At 42.9% G+C, this 17,971-nt stretch overlaps 1 protein-coding gene across 1 annotated transcript in view; it reads right to left on the reverse strand.

Annotated features, from left to right (window-relative positions):
- The window catches only part of GALNT2 (polypeptide N-acetylgalactosaminyltransferase 2), a 140,899-nt gene that overhangs the window by 69,813 nt on the left and 53,115 nt on the right, over positions 1–17,971 (reverse strand). Inside the window, exon 2 of the mRNA XM_075924720.2 lies at positions 8,192–8,285. Within this exon, the coding sequence (XP_075780835.1) occupies positions 8,192–8,285 (94 nt within the window). The remainder of the gene's footprint in view (positions 1–8,191; positions 8,286–17,971) is intronic.

The following is a 17,971-nucleotide window of genomic DNA, read 5'->3' on the forward strand; positions in this document are numbered from 1 at the left end:
GCTCAGCAAAAACAAGGATATTGCCTTTGAAGCGGCAAAGAAGATAGTGTTTGACAGTTTACTAATACAGTTCTAAGAAAAATGGCTCTTAACTGGCCTTTTCCAGCAACTGAACATGTATTTGTACATTACCTGCTTTGTGCCCCAGTATACAAGCTGCAGATCTCTTTTTCAGAACTATGAGTGAGCATTTATTGGTGGGTTGGAGAGCTGGCTCTGTTTCCAACTGTCCAAGCACATTAAAAGACAGATACAAATGCAGTAAATACTTAGCTTATATTTTACCTTTGTGATACTGATAAAAAAAAAATTCCTACACTTTGTATTGTTTCAGAGAATCTCTCATATACTAGCCAATTCTCTCTCTTCTCCCCCCCCCCCCCACACTTGGAGCCGCTTCCATGCCACATGTCGCCTCCCACCATGGTGCTCGGCTGACTTCTGTGCCGCTCAGCCAGGCCGCTGCAGGGGTGGAAGCAGCGCAAGAAGCCGTGTGGGTCCTGCACTCCCCATGCAGCAGGGTAGCCCAGAGGGAACAGCCAGCATTTCAGGCAACAGCGCCACCCAGAGGGAACAGCCAGCATTTCAGTGTTACAGAGTCACAGACATTGGGCTACTATACATTTGATGCGACAGTGTAGGTTTGGGTTAGCTTGTAAGACACTTGCTTTTAAAATAATAAAAATGTCCCCCAAAATGGTGGTTCTGATTCATGTAAGACCAAATTAAGTTTCAGAACTGGCAGTCTTATGTAACAGGTCTGAAAATAATAGAATCATATTCCTAATTACTGATAATGTCACATTGAAGCTTAAGACTTAGGGCTAAAACCTGAGTGCCAGCATAAAAAAAAGCCTGCAGTAATAAGACAGTTGGGAGACTGGGGGGGGGGGGGGGAGGAATCCTTGTGTTCTTGGCTCATTGAGTAGTCTCCTTGTGGCATCTGGAATCACCATGGATGCATAATGTAAAATCCCAAGGCTGGCTATGTGGATGCCCAACATTTGAAGGCTGATCACCTGGATCTAATATTGCCATAGCTGACTCTAAAGCTCCTGTTCTAGGTTTGACCAGGGACAGAAAGGGAAGCTGAACATGTCCTGCTTTGGCCATTCCTGACCTACAGAATTAACTTGGAAGAAAAAGAATGAGAAGGAAATGGGCCACAGAATAAGTTAAACTGGTACAGAAGAGATGACAGAGCAAATGAATTTGCATGCGGACAAAGGGAACAGGTTAAACTCCAGTGGTAGGTGTAGTTCTGTGAGATGGACATCAAGAAGTCTACTTGAGTGGAACTCAGGTATCAGCTGGAGCAATAGCTGGGCTATGTAAAAGAGTCTGGAAAAAATAGCAGGTGAACTACTCAAGAGATCCCCAACCCAAGCAGCAGCCAGAGGTGATACGGGGGATCAGGAGCTCACTTTTTGGACTAGTTTTTAATCACAAAACATAAGTCAGGACCAGTTGGATATACTGTACAATTCTCTTGACTTTTGTGGGTATCAATAACTGCTAGATTGTGTCTTACCAAAGAAACAAAAGGGGGAAGAGAACTGGAATGTCATGTCACCGGTGCAGTAACATTTAATTCCTCTCCAAGAAGGACCATTGAAAAATATTTGTGATGTTAACTCTAATCTAAAATGGGGTAACCTATACTATGAAGAAAGCCAGGGAAAAAAATGAAAGCAAGTAATTAAAATAGGTTCCTTGATTAATTTTAGCCTCTGAGACTTAGTATTATTTCATAAGTCCTTTATAAAAATTGTAACATCAGGTTCAACAGTGTCATTAATTGCTCCTTTACTCAGCAGGGGAACTGCAACACTTAATTAAAAGTATAATTACAATTTTTTAATTTAATAAAATTGAAGATTGATCCAGATACATATGAGTGGGGAATATAAAATTCTAAAAGCTGAAAATAAATCATTTTCTTTAGTTAGCTGTCAAGACAAGCAGTCAGAGTTTTGCTTTACCCCTGTTGAAGCAGACACCACCACTTCAGAGTATGGGAAATTAGCTCTCTGCAGTGCTGTATCACGTTTCAGGATCTACACAGCACTGAATAGAATTTTTGATAGTAAAACGTCAATTTACTTTTAAAAAGTCAGTAACTTTGTATAAAGACTGACTCAAGTTCTACCTTTTAAAACATTAGTGCACTCAGCTTTCATAAACAATTCCTTGCTTTCCTTGGAGGTCTGAAAACATGTCGCAAAAGGCTGAAACAAGCAGTAGCTTTCCTAAACATCGAATGAGAAAGCAGGAAGGGAATATGAGCCAAGAGAAGGAAAAAGCCAGTCACCTAAAACCTAACCACTTGGATTTAAAATGTTGCACAAAATTTGCAGGAAAAAACTTAACACACAACGAATAGTTTTTAAGGTTCTACAAGTCTAACAAAACATGTAATGTTATCATGAGCTTTTGTGGACGCTCGTGATACCATCTACATGTTTTGTTAGTCTTTAATGTGCTACTAGTCTGTTTGTTGTTTTTTAAATATTTCTTGTTAGACTAACTCGCCTACCCCTCTGAAAAATTTAGAGGTCTGGATTAGAGATCCCTTGATTGTGTATTCCCCTATTAAAAGCACAATATTTTAAGAGTATAATCCTGTAACAATATATTATTTGAACATTGTAATCAGAGTATGGTGTATTCTGCAAGAGCATGTTAAGTCTTATTCCTCGTTCTTACTTTAACAGGTAGAAAAGACTGGCAGCTGGTCTCATTCCTGGCTTCATATGCTCCAGGCTCCTCACTTCTCCACCTGTATCTTTAGAAGAAACCTCTAAATCCTCCTTTTCCATGTCTTTCCCATACCACTCCCAACAACTGTGACTGCTCCCTATGACCAATGAAAAGGTCTCCCCTATTTAAAAAGAAAGCCTAAGGCATTTGATGTACGCCTAGAACCCTCCTAAACCAATGGTGCCCAAACTTTCTCTTGTGCCCCACCGTCCCAGTAATGGGATCATAGTTCCCCCTAAAGTGTGCGCCTGCATGGGCATACACCAAGAATTTGAGGCCTACTCACCTGCTCAGCAGGGCCCATGCACTGGCTGCTCAGCTGCTCCAGAGCAGGGCTAAGAGACAGGTGGCAGCCCCACCCCAGGAGCAGCTGGGCAACCACTTTGTGGGCCTGGCCCTAACTTCAACCCTTTGCCAGTGCTGTAGCTGTGGTCAGGGTGGGCTGCATGGCAGGGCTCAATTCTGCTGGTGCAGCTCGAGTCCCTGCGCAGGGGCTGAGCTGAGACTGTTGGGCTGGAGCAGGGGCTCTGCAGCTGGGGCTCGAACCAGCCTCCTGCAGAGGCAACCCAGGTCAGGGCAGTTCCTACCACTCCTGTCAGACACGTGCTCAGAGAACACCATGGGGGACATGACCAGAGCAGCCTCAACGGTAGCAGCTGGGTGGAGCCCAAGGCGCATAGTGCACCTGCCCCTGCTAGGGAAATATTGAGCCCTGGCTCCCCTCATGGGACAGACAGAGCTCACCATAGGCTCCACAGGTGTCTGCGGGACTGCTCTGCAGCACAGTGCCCAAAGAGGAGCTCACCTGGGCTCTCCAGCCCCCCAAAAGTGGCCAGCACTGGTTCTACAACCAGGGCAACCTCCCCACAGGATGTGGCTGCAGCATGGAACAGCGAGAGGATACAGTGTGAGAGTAGCTGCTTCAAGCAAGGTGGCAAAAAAGCCACAGTGGAAGGTGGGATGTGTGAAGAGCAGCTGGCCCCGCCGGCCAGCCCTGAAGCGAGCAGGTGACGATGGGAACTTTTTGTAGAGGAGGGAAGGCAGGGAGAGCATCCTACGGTTATCCAGCCAATTATGCACCCACCTTATTGTGGCCCTATCTAAGTTATATTTGCCTAGTTTATCAATAAGAATATCATGCGAGACCGTATCAAATGCCTTACTAAAGTCTAGGTATATGACACCCACCGCTTCTCCCTTATCCACAAGGCTCGTTATCTTATCAAAGAAAGCTATCAGATTAGTTTGGCATGACTTGTTCTTCACAAACCCATGCTGGCTATTCCCTATCACTATTACCTTCCAAGTGTTTGCATATGATTTCCTTAATTACCTGCTCCATTACCTTCCCTGGGACAGACGTTAAACTGACCGGTCTGTAGTTTCCTGGGTTGTTCTTATTCCCCTTTTTATAGATGGGCACAATATTTGCCCTTTTCCAGTCTTCTGGAATCTCCCATGTCTGCGATGATTTTTCAAAGATCATAGCTAAAGGCTCAGATACCTCCTCTATCAGCTCCTTGAGTATCCTGGGATGCATTTCATCAGGACCTGGTGACTTGCTGACATCTAACTTTCCTAAGTGATTTTTAACTTGTTCTTTGTGTATCCTATCTTCTAAACTTACCCTCTCTCTGCTTGTATTCACTACGTTAGGCACACCTCCAGACTTCTCGGTGAAGACCGAAACAAAGAAGTCATTGAGCATCTCTGCCATTTCCAAGTTTCCTGTTACTGCTTCTCCCTCCTCACTAAGCAGTGGGCCTACCCTGTCCTTGGTCTTCCGCTTGCTTTTAATGTATTTATAAAAGGTCTTCTTGTTTCCCTTTATGCCTGTAGCTAGTTTGATCTCATTTTGCGCCTTTGCCTTTCTAATCTTGCCCCTGCATTCCCGTGTTGCTTGCCTATATTCATCCTTTGTTATTTGTCCTAGTTTCCATTTTTTATGAGATTCCTTTTTTATTTTGAGATCATGCAAGATCTCCTTGTTAAGCCAAGCTGGTCTTTTGCCATATTTTCTATCTTACCTACACAGCGGAATTGTTTGCTTTTGGGTACTCGAGAGAAGTCTTGGGGGGGGGGGGGGGGGGGGTACGTCAACAACTGAAATTTGGAGAAAACTGCATTTTTGTTTTAAGTTTTACAGCACTGTATTATTTTTGTACTTTTTACACCCAAAAATGTCATTGCCCGTCTGGCTACGATTAAGTTGTTTAAACAAACGTGCTGCAATGGTGGGGGGGGGGGGGGGGGGGGGGAGGAGAAACTGTGTGTCTGAACTGTAGAAGCGGCGAGGAGTCCTGTGGCACCTTATAGATTAACCGAAGTGTTGGAGCATAAGCTTTCGTGGGCAAAGACCCACTTCGTCTGACAAAATGGGTCTTTGCACACAAAAGCTTATGCTCCAACACTTCGGTTAGTCTATAAGGTGCCACACGACTCCTCGCCACTTTTGCAGATTCAGACTAACATGGCTCCCCCTCCGATACTTAAGAACTGTAGGTACTTTAAAAAAAAAGGTTGAGAAACATTGTTCTAAATCACTTTATTACTGATGATTTGTAAATGATTCTCTGAAGCTCTGTAATTGTTTCAGCAGCATTGCCTTTTAAACTCCGCAATCTGTATAAACTTGCAACTTTGCTTTATAAGTTCAGAAACCTATTGTAAGCTTGGTGATTGTTGAGCCTTGCAACTTGGTAATCTTTGTAACTCTCGGCCACTTTGCTTGTATCTTGCTCTAAACTGCATTCTCCCTGAGATATGAATTTGTGTGCCTGTGGGATTAGAAACTACAAGGCTGAGCATGTGGAGCCAGGTGATGAGTTAGACCAATTAAGGAGACTGCTGCTCTACTGGATCAAGGGAAGTCTGGGCATGCTTCCTGATGATGAAGGTGGATGAGTCACAGCAGTTGTAGAGAAGCAATAAAAGGAGAGAGCATGTGGCAGAAGCCCCTCTCTTTCGGAGAAGCTCCCTTTCTTTTCCTGAACAGCTCCCCGGCCATGATCAGCAGACAGACCCTCCAGATGCTGGCTCCTCTTTAGTTTAAACCTTTAGGGGCCGCTCTATCCTCTGCATATTAATTCCTTAATAAAGCCATACTAGTGTAACCCTGGGTGGTCTTCACTGGGAATTTTTGGGTAACAGCTTGGTGGTGTTCTGGCTTTGCATATTATAACGAAACAGAGGGGGAGATTTTCTAACCTCCTGCAATGTCCAAACAAAACACACACTTATGACAATTCTGTTACTTCTCTTTGCTTTTTCCTTTCATCATTTCTGAAGAAGCCTAGTGCCTCTCTAACCATGAGTCCAGGGAAGCAATGCAGTGAATGCCCAAGTGAAATAGCTAAGGTTGTTGAATATGCAAAGTAGGATGGCTTGTCTTAACTGGATCATACATCAGAATTGGGGCTGCACTCACTATACAGTGTACTTGCTAGTGCTATTGTAGTAATACAAAAAAAAAAAAAAAAAGTCGTCCACTCCTCCCCCAAGAGTTGATGCCATCTAATCTTTCCTGCTGGATTTAGATCTGTTATTCACAATTTAGGGCAATTCCTAGCATGGTGGGTGGCGAACAACTGGGGCCGGGCTGGACTCATATGCCACGTGGCTTCCCTGTCACAGGGCCGGCCTTAGGGCTGAGCAAACTGGGCCCACGCCCAGCGTGCCATAGCCAGAGGATGAGGGGTAACCGGGCATGGGTGTTGCTGAGCAAAGGGGGTTGAGGGTCCTGGGCAGGATGCAGTATGGCAGGAGATGCTGGAAGTGCAGGGTGGGGCACACACACAATTTTGTTAGTAACAACCACAGTGGCACAAATCTGAACAAGCGCACGTGACATCAATATTGGTGCACAAGACAAAACTCACTCAGCTCATGGATTGAAAATCTTAGAGGGAACACTGAATGAGATGTATCAATACTCCCCACCACTAGAGGCAGAAAGCAGGGGAGCAAGGCTGGGGTCAGGAGAGGATTGCTCTCATTCCCTGCCCCCTCTGCACTACTCAGGTGGGTATGCCCCACACCACCACTCTAAACCAGGGCTATGTAGTCAAGTCCCTACAAATGAAGAGATGCAGCTAAAAACACACAAGAAAAGCTACAACTACAGCAAAAATTAGAGATAGAAATATTTGCATAGAGGCTGTTAAGGAAAAAAAAAACTGCACAGAAAAGTGACTGCTAGAAACCAAAAACAGAATTACCAACATGTTTACTCACATGGATAAACTGGAAAATGGTTAGAATCAAATTTCTAATAAAAAGCAAATGTCTGTAACACTTCTATTTCCCACTCTCCAAAAAATGTCAGAAACTGGGCCAAACACTAGAGGGGGGAAAACCATTAATTTAAATAGCTTATGCTGCGTCAGATTTTATGATTACAGAACAAAACATGCTTAAAATTATAGCAAATCCTGCTTAAACTAAAGAGGAAAAGTCTCCTTGTTTGTTAATTTTCTTCAAGATCATCTATTCTATTCCAGATGCGTAGGTTATAATTTCTCCTGGCCAAGCATCTGGATTTGTATAGAAGATGAATGAGAAAAACATGCTATAAAACCATTTGGTAGAACATCATTTCCTTTGCAAGACACACTTGTCCTTCAAATAGAGAGTTAGGTATCAGAAACAAATTTTAATAAGTGATTAGGGTGGGGTTTTTTTGTTTTTTGTTTTTTGTTTTTTTGGGTTTTTTTTGTTTTACACTCCTTGGTGCTTTTATTCTAGCTATGCATATTTATCATTGCTGCAAAACAGCAGTTTTGTAGCAACAGGAGTCTTAACAAGAATACATATTTATCAAAGTCACTTGGAGCTTTCCTAGCCTGTATCTCAGGAAATGTCCCTGTACCTCTGTGACAAAGACGTAAGACTCCTTGCCTTTTTCATCCATGATATGCTAGAGAAGGTCAGATATGAATGGTAGATGTTTGGAGTGCTTTGGAGCACAAAGCTTATAGCTCCACTCATGAGCTTAGACCATTACACAAGAGAAACATGTAGTTTCTCACAAAAGCCTATTTTATTTCAATTTGAAGCTAAAATTACCTGTTTCTGATTGAAGGTTCAACATTGGGGTGTTAATTATCACATTCCACTGGGGAGTGTACCACCAGCCAGTCCCAACAGTGGGGGAGAAATTTACAAGAGCCACTTCCAACAACTGAATCTGCACAAGCAAGCACAGATCAAATGTAGGTAGAATGTTTTCAAACCAAGCCTCAGCAAAAAAGGGTATTTTTACTCACAAGGTGGGCTAGAGTTCAGAAACCTGAAGTTTTCAGAATTAAAGCAAATCCACATTTTGCTTAATTCTCCTCTCACTTGCTGGGTAAAAACCTGTATTGGAAAAAGTTAACTGGCTCTCATTTTCATAGTTTTCAGTTTTTTGCTTTAACAAACAGTATTACTATACCTGGAGGCAGGGTCTCCACACTTTGTGCTTTGTCTTCCCCATTGTTACTGCGAGGGTCTTTCTTTTTTAGTGCATCAATGTCATTTGGGTCCTCCTAAGGGGGAAATAAAACAACTTAAAACCATTTTTTAAAATTGGCATAATTGAAGGACAATAATTTTTAAAAGGAAGAGTCTGGTCGTTTTTACTCTTTGGCACCAACATGATCTTTAGACCCTTTTAAGAGCATTAAAAGCTCAACAGTCTTATTTTAGGAACAAGAGAAAGTATGGCAAATTTCCCAGTTTTTCCCCAAAATAGGAAAATAAAACAGGGTTCTAGAAACTTGAGCGAACTTTTAACGTGTCAACTACTTACTTGAAGAAACTTCTTGCTCTCAAATAAAAAATGTATTCAGAAATGTGAATCTAAATGTAATTTGTGAAACTGAAGTTTGTTTCCACAAAGAATTGTGATGGCAATGTGTGACAAAAACAAAAGCATGTGCAGCTGTTTTCACATCTTAACACTTCTATTTAAATATTAATAGATAATACATAGCCATTTATGTTTATTAATAATGTCTGATACAGAAACTTTTGAAAGATACATAGGAAGTGCCATGTACAAGCACCCATTTTGGCAGAACTCCTGTTGGTAGCAGATTTTTAAAAAAATTACATTGTATTTCTGACTAATAATTTTGGGGAAAAAACTAATATTTAATGAAAAAGCAACTGTCATCTTTTCGAATTCCAGTGGATACTGATAAATACCAGATGAAAGTTCACTAGTAGGCTCATTTCTCTTCCTGATTAATCCCACAGAAAAATCGTTATCATGTGTTCATGTTACCATACAAACAACTGATGTATCCTAATGTTGAATTGACATCATAGAATCCAACTGGGAGAGAAGGTGCGATAACAGGAAGCATTTATATGAAAAGACTATATTTGATAATTAGGTGCACTACCAGAGTGAGGTTTTATTATGACGTGTGTATGGGAAAGCGTTTATTCTACACATCTGTACCCTATTTATTCATTCAGCTGCTCCTATTAGCTCTGCAGAGTCAACACAACTTAGGAAAATTCTGTTCCTTTTCTTGCATTACAGTTGTTTGTTAAGTCTCAATTACGGAGTCAGTTATCTTTCCGAAAACCCATGAAGGGCAGAATTTGCCCTGCAGAACTTTTAATATTGATGGTGGCATGTGACAAGGAAAGAACCAACCTTGATCCTCACAGTCAAACTAAGCAAGAAAGGGCAGTTTAGATATACTGTATTAACAAGTGTATTTGCCTCCCAACATCATTCAGATCAAATATTGGCTTTAGCTTATATTAACTATATAACAGTAAAAATCAGCAAGGTAATTCAAGGACAGGAGTGGTTGCTGAAACTATTTTACACTCTTAATATAGGTTGAACTGCTTTAGCCCAGCACTCTCAGCATCTGACCAGTGCCGAACTAGAGAATTTGCTAAACCACAGGAGGTCAATATTGTCTAGCACCGTGGTGTCCAACACGCTAGCTACTAGCCAGCTGTGGCTATTTGGCCAGTTGAGTGTGGCTAGTTCATTATAGTACAGGGGTGGGCAATAAATTTAGACAGGAGGCCACTTCACTAATTTTTGAAGTGGCCACGGACAGCCCTGGAAGGGGCAAGGCATCGGGCAGAAGTGGGGAGGGCAGGACACTTCTGTGCTCCTGCTCGCACAGACCCTGATTGGCTTGGGGGTGAGGGAGCATGTGAAGTCTTTACTCCCACCCTTCTCCTGCCTAGAGAGAACAGCCAGCTCTAGAATCCTGAGGCCTTGCTTCAGGCCCTGCAGCCTGGGAGTGAGGCCAGACCTGAGCACCCTAGCACTGCTCTGTCCTAGGAAGCTCCCAACTTCCCTGGCAGCCAGGTCCTTCTTCCTCCCTAGCAAGAGCAAAACTCTCTTCCATCCTCCTGGAGTCCTTATTTATGTAGTCCCAACTGGGCCTTAATTGGCTACTATCTGCCACAGCTGTGGGCTTTGCTCTCCACCTTCTCCCAGGGCTGATGCCCCATCATGGCCTCTTCTCACCCAATGTATCTTTTTTCATTCAGTACCAAAAGGTCAACTCCAGTCACTGATCGGATCATAATGCCAGACTCCATAGCGAGCTGTCCCAACCTCAGGCCAATCAGTGCTTGGGGGCAGGAGAAGTGCACAAAGTCTCTTCCTACCTGCCCCCACCCTGAAAGGGACATACTGCACTTGCAGGGCAGGGTCAGGGAGCAAAAGACTTCACACGTTCCTCCTGTCTCAAAGCCTTGATTGGCCTGGGGACCAGGGAGTGTCAGGGCATCCACAGGCCAGATCCACCCTCACTGGGGGGCCTGATCCATCCCACGGAGGCCTCTTTGCCCACTACTGCTTCAGAAGTGGTTGAAGACTACGGGTCTAGCAGTATTACCAACACTTCCACTGCTTGCTGGTCTCTTTGAAGACATTTAGGGGTAAATGAGAGCTAAATAAAAGCATAGAACACTGAGCGCCAGGACTGGTAGACGTAAACAAACTTTATGGGACTGCAAGCAAGTTGGCCAGACACATAAGTGGACATCTGTCTGTCTAAAATCATGCCAGACCACAGTTGTTGCCGGACCAGAGAGCGTGGAACTAGAGAAGTACAACCTGTACTGTCTGTCCATATAAATGAGAAATATCCTAGACTTTCATGAAAATTCAGAGTATATATCTGTCAAAGCATTTCGAAAGCTCCAACCCACTGTAGTTTATTGATACCAAATTCAAAATGAAGTATTTCATGTGCAACATTTACATGCATTGCTGTTTAAGTATATTTATTTTATAGGGCTTTCACGCACACACACACACGCTCTCCTCCCCTCCCCCCAGTGCAAATACTGAAACAAGCCGTAAAGTCTGAACTGGGATTTTACAGATTCAGACCAGATTGGAGTAAACAATGCTTAACAGAAATCTGACTACTCAGAATTCCTTGGGTTATACAAGATTCACATACTTTGTGCTGCTCTATATTCTGCAGCAAGAGGTTTGTTTTTACAGCACTATGGTGCAGCAGACTGGAAAATCTGCTCCAGCTTCATTCAAGTTCAGTGTGCCACAAACATTTATACTGACAATGTACAACTGCATCAAAGAAGTTGTAAAGGAAGAGCTGTGTAGGAGATATTTGTATGTTTCAGCATGCCAGACAGTTGGGGGCTAAGAGATAAACCAATTAGCTCCATTTATCTGCTATGGATCGGAACTGACATTATTATTATTTAAAATAGTCATCTTTCAGGTTTTAGAATTTAAATCTCAAATGAAAGACAGTTGAAAACTTTTCAACTTGTATGCTGGCTCAGGGAAAGTTAACACGTTAACAAGTTTAATCTAAAAATGTTTTAGAAGTATATACAAGAATTACTTGACCTAACTTTGTGAGTACAATGTGGCAGGTATGAAAACAGTGCATGGGAGATTACCACAGGAAGTGACTACATAAATTAACTGAAATTATAGAAGAATTGGACAGAATATGAATTATCCAAAGTACATGACTAGTCTGTGCATTTCAGAAATATTTATTCCCTGAACTCAAATATGTAGTTTTGAAACAATGATTCATTACTGCTGGTAAATAAAACATCAGAAAGACTCAGTCACACTACCCTAAATTTCCAGCTGCACTCACATGCAGTTTCCCTTTAAAACCTAGCTTCCTCTGCCTCTGGCCTCTCCCTCATGTTTGAAATTTCCTCCCATATCAATTTTCTTCTTTCAGCTGTACTAAAATTAGCCGATGAGTGGAGCTAAGTTTTTCTTGTAGAGTATGTAATGTAACTGCAGGTATGTTAACAAATTTTAATTGTGCAAACAATGAGGACTCCTATGGCACCTTAAAGACTAACATTTGGGCTCCAGGGGCATTTGGACATAAATGTATTTGGGCTGGACCTCACTTTGTCAGATGCACAAAGACAGAGTGCAACTTATTAACCAAGTGCATATGCCTTTCTTGAACTTTTTTCTTCTTTAAACAATTTTACCAAGTTTCACCTAGACATCAGCTTTCAATTAACCATTTGGGGTATTCTGATGTGGGTTAAACTGGTGAGCAGTTTGCTTTTCTTAGGCTAAGGAAAACTCCATGGTATCAATCCCCTTCCTCAAAAGAAAGCCCAGATTATCTGGACTGATTACTAATGTATACTTCACTACAGTTGCCAACAACTCTAAAATTTATAAACTATCACAAGAGCAAGGACTAGGAGCACCACATCCAAAGGTGAAGACATAAGTATTGATATCAAGTCCCACATAATAAAGCCTAGAGCAAAATTTTGAAGAGAACTATAACGACTTAGATTAATTGACAGGACAGTAAGGTTACATCTAGACTACATGCCTCTGGTGACAGAGGCATGTAGATTAGGCTACCGGACATAGTAAAATGAAGCGGCGATTTAAATCATCGCCGCTTCATTTAAATTTACATGGCTGCCGCGCTGAGCCGACAAACAGCTGATCAGCTGTTTGTCGGCTCAGCGCGGCAGCCATGTAAATTTAAATGAAGCGGCGATGATTTAAATCGCCGCTTCATTTTACTATGTCCGGTAGCCTAATCTACATGCCTCTGACACCAGAGGCATGTAGTCTAGACGTACCCTAAGACACCTCAGTTGAACAAAGCAATAACCATTCTCTCTTTCAATATCTATAGCTATATATAGATAGTCCGACTTTCAAAGGAATAGCATTCAGCAGTAAGCTCCATACTGCAGGTATAGCTGCACTTGCCATAAGAGCATATTGTGAAAGGGTTACAGCAGAAGGCTATTAAAAAATGTGGGGGTGGTAGGGAGCAGATCTATAAGCCTCAGACCCAAGGAGATCCCTGCTCCCAGAGTACCAGGGAGGGGCTGGTTTAGAGCCACCAAGCAGGGCAGTGGAACACCTGGGTCTAATTGATCTGGCCTGCAGAGTCAGGCCAGCCTAACCCAGTTATGACACCTGGGGGTAATTAAGAAAACCAGTTCAGACTGGCTATAAAAGAAGCTTGCCTGCAGCAGTATGGTGCATGCAACTGGGAGGAAGGAGGAGAGCACTGCTGGGAGTAGGAAGAAAGGAGATCACAACTAGGACAAAGAACCAGAGAGAAGGAAGGTACTGGGGAAGGTATGGGGAGGCAGCCCAAGAATCTTGAAATAATAGGTTTTGGGGATTCACATGAGCAGCTACTATCACAGGGCCCTGGGCTGGAACTCTGGGTAGATGGTGGGCCTGGGCTCCCCTCAACACCCACTTCCCCACTTTCACATGGGGGAAAAAGACTGTCGAGTTACTCTCCATTTTACCATATGCTGACTAACGATGACAAGAGCTCAACAGCCAGCAAATTAAAGCTCAGGGTATGGTACCTAACATTGTGTGCTGCTGTGAGCCTCTGAGGCAGGCAAATCTGCCAGGAAGTGCAGGACTCACTAAGTTTTCATAGGAGCTTTGTCTCAGCTGGTGTCAGTAGTGGAATTGGCACACACTGCAGTAGAAGTAAAAAAAAGGTGGTGTTGGTTTGGGGTATTTTCTCACCAAAACGGATGCGATAGTACAAGCACTAGCGCAAGGCACTGCAGGAAGCTACCCGAGCCCAGGTGAATGCTCAACAAGAGGCAGTAGCAGGAGACCAATCAGCGGCAGTCAAAAAAGCAAATAGAATGTTAGGAATCATTTAAGAAGGGATAGAGAATAAGACAGAAAATATCTTATTGCCGCTATATAAAACCATGATACACCCACATCTTGAATAACGCATACAGATGTGGTCACCTCATCTCAAAAGAATATATTGGCATTGGAAAAGGTACAGAAGAGAACAACAAAAGGGATTTGGAACGGGTCCCATATGAAGAGAGATTAAAAAAGACTTGGACTTTTCATCTTACAAAAGGGGAGATGAAGAGGGGAGTGGAAAATAAGAGGTCTATAAAATCATGACTGGTGTGGAAAAAATGAATAAGTAAAAGTTATTTACTTATTCCCACAATATAAGAACTAGTGGTCACCAAATGCAATTAATAAGCAGCAGGTTTAAACAGGAAGTTTTTCCTCACTCAGCCAACCTTTGGAACTCCTTTAATAGACTTCAAAAGAGAGCCAGATAGCCAGTGGTGGACATAACATCCATGAATCTATTAGCCAGGATGCGTAGAGGATAGGGACACCATTCCTATCTGGAAATGGGTGACAGTGGAGGTATCACATGAGGATTACCTGTTGCGTTCTCTCCCTTTGGGGCATCTGGTAGTGGCCACTGTCGGCAGACAAGACACTGTGCTAGATGGACCAGTATGGCCATTCTTATGTTCTTCATCAGGCAGCCAAACATCGAGCCCTCCTGCAGGAAATAGTGGCCCAGCTGAAAACCCTAACTCCAGGAGCCTAGGTAGCCAAAGAGTGAAAAGCCGCTCTTTTTACCCAAGACAAGTATGGAGGATGATGTGGAAGCCTACCTGCTCACCTTTGAGAGACTTGCAGAATGTGAGGACTGGCCTAGAGACCAGTGGACCAGTATACTTGGCTCATTCCTGTGTGGAGAAGCCCAGAAGACCTGCCTGATGGAACGACAGTAGATTACCCTCCGCTGAAGGCAGAGATCTTAGCCTGAGCAGGAGTGATGGCTGCAGTGCGGGCCCATGAATGGAGATGCTGCAGTGCTGTATCACGAACGGAGATACCAAGAGAACAAACCTCTGCATTCTCATTTATATGACTTCATCTATCTTGCCCAGAGATGGTTATAACCTGGGGCCTGTAGCTAGAGGCATTGGTTATTAACCGATATGAGGGGGTGCCATCAGGCCTTCACACTCGGGTGAGCCAGAATGAATTGGCCATGTATGACAACGTTGCTGTACTAGTGGAGAGGCAGAGGACCGTGAGGGAATTGATCCGACGATTAGGGGAGAAGCTCCCCCGTGTTAAGTCAACACCACCAATCTCCCAGGTTCCAGAACCTGGGATGTAGATTTAATGGTGCAGAAAGTAGCAAGCTGGATGTGCAAATCATTCATGCCTTCCTTCTGCCATTTGGTGACATTTATGGAAACTGAAGTGAGCTTGCAAATAAGAACTGGCCTTTCACATCAGACATGCCAATCAGTCAATACATGCAGGATTTTTAAGTGCAGATCAGCAACTGGTTCAGCAGATGTCAATAATAAAAAGTATCTCTGGTTTAGCAGCCTGTAACAGGACACTTCATTTGGACAATAGTATTTTATTTCATCCCATTGACTATTTATAATCCTATTAAAAGCCAAGATATTAGTTAACAGTTTATAGCCATGAGAATTACAATTCACATTCGTCAAAAATAAAGATTTCAAATGGTTTAGAGTTATAACAGAAATGAAGTTATGCCAGACATCCTTAACTTTACCTTCAACCCAGTCACCATATGCTTCCTCCACATAGGTCAAGTGCCACAGAATCTCAGTTAATGGATATTGTTACAACTGAATATCTTAGCAGTTTGGCAAGGAGCCCTGGCAGCTGGGGATACCTTAAACCCTATGTACTTGAGCAGTTTGCCAGCACAGGAGGCAAGCTTAGTCATGCACACAGGGAAGCAGAAAAATCCATAATCCAATTGTGGCAGCATTAAAACTCCATTACAGCACTCCCCATCTCTCCCCCCACCCACCTTGCAAGGATCACACAATTTACCAAAAACAGTTGTGTAGCACTTTAAAGACTAATAAGACAGTTTATTAGGTGATGAGCTTCCATGGGGCAGACCCACTTCCTCAGCCTTTCAGAATATGATCTGAAGTGGGTCTACCCCAAGAAAAATCATCACCTAAAACCATCTTGTTAGTCTTTAAAGTGCTACATGGCTTTTTCTGTTTTACCAAGATCAGATTAACATGGTTATTTCTGTTACTTTTCACAGGATTTTCAATCAGTTATATCAGATTCCAATTAAACAACCTATGAAGATCCAAAAGTAGTTCCACCCCCAGCTATCCATAGGAGCTCTCCTTCCTTCCCCTTATAACTAGGGATGTAAGCTACCAGTCGAGTAGTCGACTACCTGATAAGCATAGACTTATTGTTTAGTCAAGTAACTAATCGCTCCTGCCTCTGCCCGCTGCTTCTGTAGCAGGGGCACCTGGGGTGTGTGTGCAGGAGCCAGTGTTGCGGGGGGAGGAGGGGAGCCAGCTTAGGAGCCACATCAGGCAGATCCGCAGTGGTCCAGGGAGCGGGGGACTGTTAAGCCCCAGCTCACGCCACCCCTGGCAGCTAACCTTGCTGCAGTTCTGCACTTTAAATGTAGTAAGAGCCTGCTGGGCTCTTTACTACATTTGAAATGCAGAGCCACAGCAGAAGCGCCCCCACCTCTCATCAATTAATGAAGTAGTTGATGGAAATTCCATTGATTACTCAATTAGTTAATTAACCAATACTTATCCCCATTTATAACAACCACCACCATCTGAAATTCCAGCCGACTTAGATACCTTGTAATAAATTTTCAGCTACAAAGTGATTAAAGCCAGCTTTTTTTAAAATCAAGAAAACATTTGGCTGTCTCAGAACTGACAGGTGGGTGTCTATTCTATTGGTACTGGTCCCACAAAAGGAATCAACAGGTAAGTTCCCATCTGATTTTAGATCAATGAGAACCTATTGTCCAAGATGGAAAATGAAAGGATGAAGAAGCAATGCACAACAGGTTTATTCTCCTACTCCAGAGGCGGAGGAAGATCGCACTTGCCAAAACAAACTCATTCAATCCAACCAGCAGTGTCTTTCAAAAATATAGCTCCTCCCACAGAGCAGAAGGAATGGCCATTTGTTCTTCACTGGCAAGTACTACCAAGGAAGAGGAAAAAGAGCATTATGGAGAGCCTCTCTGCCTTGGAGTGACAATTGCTTCTCTCTCTCTGAAGCAGCAGTGGGGACTTGCTCAAGCTCTCAACAGAATACTATTGCTATGGAGCAGTGGTCCCCAACCTTTTGGGGCTTCGGCACGCCCAGGGGCGGGGCCACCCATGCACGCCACGCACCGGGGGCACCACATTGGGGACCACTGCTATGGAGGCTTGCAAAAAAAACAAAAAAAAAAAAAAAAAACTTAGTTTCAAACATTTGCTGCCCTTTCTAAATATTCTCTTTCAATGTTTCTTGTTAGAGTCCTGTGTGGATGCAAATTTTGTTTCCACAAAAATGAGTCACAAATATCCACAGCCATAAAGTGAATAACTGTATATTTGCAGGGTTCTAGGTACAACATGTGTATATGCATCTACATCCATATCTGCAAACATGGAGTTGTGGATATCCACATCCACAGATGTGGATACCGGCAGATATATAGTGGATAACTGCAGATTTGTAGGGCTCTACTTGTTAGTTAGCTGCCCTACAACCCAAGAAATGAAAAAACCCACTCTAGAAGCCAAAGCAAGAGACTAGTCTGGGCTTTCCCTGTCCAGCTGATTGATGGGGAGAACACCTATTGATCTGTACTATTAGTAAGCTACAGAACTAAGCTACTTCCCAAAAATTCTGCAAACACAGTTTACACACAAATGAAAATCTGTGATTGTTATTTTTCCACCTCTGAAAAGAAAAACTGGGAGACAACTAGGTCATATTTTCTGCAATAAGTGATTTGTCTTTTACAAACAATGATTAAAACTGTCATTTATTCTCAAATCGTTTTACTGTGTGTACGCAAACGGACATGTATAGGCACATATTTCTATGACAAGCGCAGGCTCAGCAGCAGAT

The sequence above is a fragment of the Pelodiscus sinensis genome, chromosome 3 (genome assembly GCF_052426305.1).
Source record: "Pelodiscus sinensis isolate ZL-2025 chromosome 3, ASM5242630v1, whole genome shotgun sequence".
In the NCBI taxonomy this organism is placed as follows: Eukaryota; Metazoa; Chordata; order Testudines; family Trionychidae; genus Pelodiscus; species Pelodiscus sinensis.